This window comes from Chiloscyllium plagiosum, unplaced genomic scaffold (assembly GCF_037043375.1).
Source record: "Chiloscyllium plagiosum isolate Xiang-an unplaced genomic scaffold, Cpla_swu_hap1 HiC_scaffold_33, whole genome shotgun sequence".
Classification (NCBI taxonomy): domain Eukaryota; kingdom Metazoa; phylum Chordata; class Chondrichthyes; order Orectolobiformes; family Hemiscylliidae; genus Chiloscyllium; species Chiloscyllium plagiosum.
The window spans coordinates 28,684,495-28,691,213 of NW_028270171.1; the positions used below are offsets into that span (position 1 = coordinate 28,684,495).

Consider the following 6,719-nt stretch of genomic DNA (forward strand, 5'->3'; position numbering starts at 1 on the left):
CGTGACTCCTCCCCTCCTCCGTGACTCCTCTCCCACCTCCTCCGTGACTCCACCCCCCTCCGTGACCCCTCACCCCTCTCCGTGACCCTCCCTCCCCGTGATCCCCACTCCATGACTCCTCCCCCCCTCCGTGACTCCAGCCCCCTCCGTGACTCCTCCCCCCTCCGTGACTCCTCCCCCCTCCTCCGTGACTCCTCCCCCCTCCTCCGTGACTCCTCCCCCCTCCTCCGTGACTCCACCCCCCCTCCGTGACTCCACTCCCCCTCCGTGACTCCTCCCCCCTCCTCCGTGACCCCTCCCCCCTCCGTGACCCCTCCCGCCAGCCTCTGGCGCGGGCTCCAGTTCCACATCCGGTCTGGCGGGCAGTTCCGCTCCTGCGCAGTGCCGCCTGTACCGCCGCTCGGGCTGGGTTATCATGGCGGACTCGTCGCTGGACGAAATCATCCGGAGGCGCGGGCTCCGTGTGAAGGGCCGGTGAGGAGCGGGCCAGTGGGACAGGGCCGAGGGTGCCTCTCCAGGGGGGGTTTTGTTTCACTTCTCCCCCCTCCCCGGGTTCCCGAAAACCCCCACAATCCTGAACCAAACCTGCTGCCGAATGCTTGGTCCCGCCCGCCCTCTCTCCGCGATGTGATTGGCTGGTTCATGCTCACTCTCTCTCTTGATTGGTCGCTTCTATTGTCAATCATTCACCAAGCCTGGTTGTCCGGCGAAGGGAAACGGTCCCCCATCCTCCCCCTCCCCCCACACACACCCCTCCCCCCACACACACCCCTCCCCCCCCCCACATCCCCCTCCCCCCCCCACATCCCCCTCTCCCCCCCCAAAATCTCCCTCCCCCCACCCACATCCTCCCCGCCCCCACATCCTCCTCCCCCCCCACATCCTCCTCCCCCCCCACATTCTCCCCCCCCCACATTCTCCCCCCCCCACATTCTCCCCCCCCCACATTCTCCCCCCCCCCACATTCTCCCCCCCCCACATTCTCCCCCCCCCACATTCTCCCCCCCCCACCCCCCCCCCACATTCTCCCCCCCCCCACATTCTCCCCCCCCCATTCTCCCCCCCCCACATTCTCCCCCCCCCCACATTCTCCCCCCCCCCCACATTCTCCCCCCCCCCCCACATTCTCCCCCCCCCACTCTCCCCCCCCACATTCTCCCCCCCCACATTCTCCCCCCCCACATTCTCCCCCCCCCCCACATTCTCCCCCCCCCCCCACATTCTCCCCCCCCCCCCCACATTCTCCCCCCCCCCACATTCTCCCCCCCCCCACATTCTCCCCCCCCCCACATTCTCCCCCCCCCCCACATTCTCCCCCCCCCCACATTCTCCCCCCCCCACATTCCCCCCCCCCCACATCCTCCCCCCCCCACATCCTCCCCCCCCCCACATCCTCTCCCCCCCCCACATCCTCCCCCCCCCCCACATCCTCCTCCCCCCCCCCACATTCTCTCTCCCCCCCCCACATCCTCCTCCCCCCCCCCCCACATCCTCCCCCCCCCCACATCTCTCCCCCCCCACATCTCCCCCCCCCACATTCTCCCCCCCCCACATCCACCCCCCCCCCCACATCCACTCCCCCCCACACACATCCTCCCCCCCCACGTCCCCCCCCCTCCCCCACTCCCCCCCCCTCCCCCCCCCGTCCCCCCCCCCCCCCTCCCCCCACCCTCCCCCCCCTCCCCACACCCCACCCCCCCACCACACCCCACACCCCCCTCCCCCACACCCCCCTCCCCACACCCCCCTCCCCACACCCCCCTCCCCCCCATCCCCCTCCCCCCCACACCCCCCCTCCCCCCACACCCCCCCCCACACCCCCCCCTCTCCCCCCACACCCCCCCCTCCCCCCCACACCCCCCCTCTCCCCCCACACCCCCCCTCTCCCCCCCCACACCCCCCCTCTCCCCCCACAACCCCTCTCCCCCCACACCCCCCCCCTCCCCCCACACCCCCCCCACACCCCCCCCTCCCCCCACACCCCCCCTCCCCCCACACCCCCCCCTCCCCCCACACCCCCCCTCCCCCCACACCCCCCCCCTCCCCCCACACACCCCCCACACACCCCCCCCCTCCCCCCCCCCACACCCCCCCCCTCCCCCCACACCCCCCCCTCCCCCCACACCCCCCCCTCCCCCCACACCCCCCCCCTCCCCCCCACACCCCCCCTCCCCCCACACCCCCCCCTCCCCCCACACCCCCCCCTCCCCCCACACACCCCCTCCCCACACACACCCCCTCCCCACACACACCCCCTCCCCACACACCCCACCTCCCCACACACCCCCCCCCCCCCACACCCCCCTCCCCCCCACACACCCCCCTCCCCCCACATCCCCCCCCTCCCCCCCCCCCCCCCTCCCCCCCCCCCCTCCCCCCCCACCCCCCTCCCCCCACACCCCCCTCCCCCCACACACTCCCCTCCCCCCCACACACTCCCCTCCCCCCACATCCCCCCCCCACCCCCCCCTCCCCCCCCCACCCCCCTCCCCCCCCCCACCCCCCCTCCCCCCCACACCCCCCTCCCCCCACACCCCCCCACACCCCCCCCACTCCCTACTCCCCCCCCCCCCTCCCCCCACACCCCCCCCCACTCCCCCCACACCCCCCCCCACTCCCCCCCACTCCCCCCCACACCCCCCCCACTCCCCCCACACCCCCCCCCCACTCCCCACTCCCCCCCCCCCCCCACTCCCCCCCCCCTCCACCCCCCTCCCTCCCCTCCCCCCCCCCTCCCCACTCCCCCCCCCCACTCCCCCCCCCTCCTCCCCCCACTCCCCCCCCCCCTCCTCCCCCACTCCCCCCCCCCTCCCCCCCTCCCCCCCCCACTTCCCCCCCCCTCCCCCCCTCCCCCCCCCACTCCCCCCCCCCCCACCCCCCCCCCACTCCCCCCCCCCCCCTCCCCCCCCCCACTCCCCTCCCCCCCACTCCCTCCCCCCCACTCCCTCCCCCCCACTCCCTCCCCCCCACTCCCTCCCCCCCACTCCCCCCCCCCCACTCCCCCCCCCCACTCCCCCCCTCCCACTCCTCCCCCCCCACCCCTCCCCCCCCCACTCCTCCCCCCCCACTCCCCCCCCCCCCACTCCCCCCCCCCCCCACTCCTCCCCCCCCCACTCCCCCCCCCCCACCCCCCCCCCCCCACTCCTCCCCCCCCCACTCCCCCCCCCCCACTCCCCCCCCCCACTCCCCCCCCCCACTCCCCCCACTCCCCCCCCCCCACTCCCCCCCCACTCCCCCCCCCACTCCCCCCACCCCACTCCCCCCCCCCACTCCCCCCCCCACTCCCCCCCCCCCCACTCCCCCCCCACTCCCCCCCCCACTCCCCCCCCACTCCCCACTCCCCCCCCATTCCTCCCCTCCCCACTCCCCCCCCCAACTCCTCCCTCCCCCCCACTCCCCCCCTCCCCCCCCCCCACTCTCCCCTCCCCCCCCCACATCCCACTCCCCCCCCCCACATCCCCCTCCCCCCCCCCACATCCCCCTCCCCCCCCCCACATCTCCCTCCCCCCCCCAAAATCTCCCTCCCCCCCCCACATCCTCCCCGCCCCCACATCCTCCTCCCCCCCCCCACATTCTCCCCCCCCCCACATTCTCCCCCCCCCCACATTCTCCCCCCCCCACATTCTCCCCCCCCACATTCTCCCCCCCCCCACATTCTCCCCCCCCCACATTCTCCCCCCCCCCCCCATTCTCCCCCCCCCACATTCTCCCCCCCCCCACATTCTCCCCCCCCCACATTCTCCCCCCCCCCACATTCTCCCCCCCCACATTCTCCCCCCCCCACATTCTCCACCCCACATTCTCCCCCCCCACATTCTCCCCCCCCCACATTCTCCCCCCCCCCACATTCTCCCCCCCCCACATTCTCCCCCCCCACATTCTCCCCCCCCACATTCTCCCCCCCCCACATTCTCCCCCCCCCACATTCTCCCCCCCCCCACATTCTCCCCCCCCCATCCCCCCCCACATTCTCCCCCCCCCACATTCTCCCCCCCCCCACATTCTCCCCCCCCCCACATTCTCCCCCCCCCCACATCTCCCCCCCCCACATTCTCCCCCCCCCACATTCTCCCCCCCCCCCACATTCTCCCCCCCCCCACATCTCCCCCCCCCACATTCTCCCCCCCCCCACATTCTCCCCCCCCCACATCCTCTCCCCCCCCCCACATCCTCTCCCCCCCCCACATCCTCCCCCCCCACATCCTCCTCCCCCCCCCCCACATCTCTCTCCCCCCCCACATCCTCCTCCCCCCCCCCACATTCTCTCCCCCCCCCCCCCCACATTCTCTCCCCCCCCCACATTCTCCCCCCCCACATCCACCCCCCCCCCACATCCACCCTCCCCCCACATCCACCCCCCCCCACATCCTCCCCCCCACACACATCCTCCCCCCCCACATCCTCCCCCCCACACACATCCTCCCCCCCACGTCCCCCCCCTCCCCCACGTCCCCCCCTCCCCCCCCGTCTCCCCCCCCCCGTCCCCCCACCCTCCCCCCCCGTCCCCACACCCCACCCCCCCACCACACCCCACACCCCCCTCCCCACACCCCCCTCCCCACACCCCCCTCCCCCCATCCCCCTCCCCCCACACCCCCCCCTCTCCCCCCACACCCCCCTCTCCCCCCACACCCCCCCTCTCCCCCCACACCCCCCCTCTCCCCCCACACCCCCCCTCTCCCCCCACACCCCCCCTCTCCCCCCACACCCCCCCTCTCCCCCCACACCCCCCCTCTCCCCCCACACCCCCCCTCTCCCCCCACACCCCCCCCTCTCCCCCCACACCCCCCTCTCCCCCCAAACCCCCCCCTCCCCCCACACCCCCCCCTCCCCCCACACCCCCCCCTCCCCCCACACCCCCCCCCCTCCCCCCACACCCCCCCCCCTCCCCCCCCTCCCCCCACACCCCCCCCTCCCCCCACACCCCCCCCTCCCCCCACACACCCCCCCCCACACCCCCCTCCCCACACACACCCACCTCCCCACACACACCCACCTCCCCACACACACCCACCTCCCCACACACCCCCCCTCCCCCCACACCCCCCCTCCCCCCACACACCCCCTTCCCCCCCCCACTCCCCCCCCATTCCTCCCCCCCCACTCCCCCCCCCACTCCTCCCCCCCCCACTCCCCCCCCACTCCCCCCCCCCCACTCCCCCCCCCTCCCCCCCCCACATCCCCCTCCCCCCCCACATCCCCCTCCCCCCCCCACATCCCCCTCCCCCCCCACATCCCCCTCCCCCCCCCACATCCCCCTCCCCCCCCCACATCCCCCTCCCCCCCCCAAATCCCCCTCCCCCCCCCCCCACATCCCCCTCCCCCCCCCCCACATCTCCCTCCCCCCCCACATCTCCCTCCACCCCCAAAATCTCCCTCCCCCCACCCACATCCTCCCCGCCCCCACATCCTCCTCCCCCCCCCACATTCTCCCCCCCCCACATTCTCCCCCCCCCACATTCTCCCCCCCCCACATTCTCCCCCCCCCCCACATTCTCCCCCCCCACATTCTCCCCCCCCACATTCTCCCCCCCCCACATTCTCCCCCCCCCACATTCTCCCCCCCCCCACATTCTCCCCCCCCCACATTCTCCCCCCCCCCACATTCTCCCCCCCCACATTCTCTCCCCCCCCCACATTCTCCCCCCCCCCACATTCTCCCCCCCCCCACATTCTCACCCCCCCCCATTCTCCCCCCCCCCCATTCTCCCCCCCCCCCCATTCTCCCCCCCCCCACATTCTCCCCCCCCCCCCACATTCTCCCCCCCCCCCACATTCTCCCCCCCCCCCACATTCTCCCCCCCCCCCACATTCTCCCCCCCCCCCCCACATTCTCCCCCCCCCCCCCACATTCTCCCCCCCCCCCCCACATTCTCCCCCCCCCCCCACATTCTCCCCCCCCCCACATCCTCCCCCCCCCCCACATCCTCCCCCCCCCACATCCTCCCCCCCCCACATCCTCCCCCCCCCACATCCTCTCCCCCCCCACATCCTCCTCCCCCCCCCCACATCCTCCTCCCCCCCCCCCACATCCTCCTCCCCCCCCCCACATTCTCTTCCCCCCCCCCACATTCTCTCCCCCCCCCACATTCTCCCCCCCCACATCCACCCTCCCCCCACATCCACCCTCCCCCCACATCCACCCCCCCCCACATCCACCCCCCCCACATCCTCCCCCCCACACACATCCTCCCCCCCACGTCCCCCCCCTCCCCCACGTCCCCCCCTCCCCCCCCCGTCCCCCCCCCCCCCGTCCCCCCACCCTCCCCCCCCGTCCCCACACCCCACCCCCCACCACACCCCACACCCCCCTCCCCACACCCCCCCTCCCCACACCCCCCCTCCCCCCACACCCCCCCCCTCCCCCCACACCCCCCCCCTCCCCCCACACCCCCCCTCTCCCCCCACACCCCCCCTCTCCCCCCACACCCCCCTCTCCCCCCACACCCCCTCTCTCCCCCCACACCCCCCCTCTCCCCCCACACCCCCCTCTCCCCCCACACCCCCCCTCCCCCCACACCCCCCCTCCCCCCACACCCCCCCCCTCCCCCCACACCCCCCCCTCCCCCCTCCCCCCACACCCCCCCTCCCCCCACACCCCCCCCTCCCCCCCACACCCCCCTCCCCCCCACCCCCCCTCCCCCCCACACCCCCCCTCCCCCCACACCCCCCCCCTCCCCCCACACACCCCCCCCCCCACCCCCCCCCCTCCCCCCACA

At 75.8% G+C, this 6,719-nt stretch overlaps 1 protein-coding gene across 1 annotated transcript in view; it reads left to right on the forward strand.

The window, feature by feature from the left end:
* The first annotated feature begins 415 nt into the window (after positions 1–415).
* Positions 416–6,719, forward strand: part of rrp7a (ribosomal RNA processing 7 homolog A) — an 11,790-nt gene continuing 5,486 nt past the window's right edge. The window contains exons 1-3 of the mRNA XM_087978057.1: positions 416–474; positions 2,156–2,207; positions 4,783–4,835. Of these exons, the coding sequence (XP_087834183.1) occupies positions 416–474; positions 2,156–2,207; positions 4,783–4,835 (164 nt within the window). The remainder of the gene's footprint in view (positions 475–2,155; positions 2,208–4,782; positions 4,836–6,719) is intronic.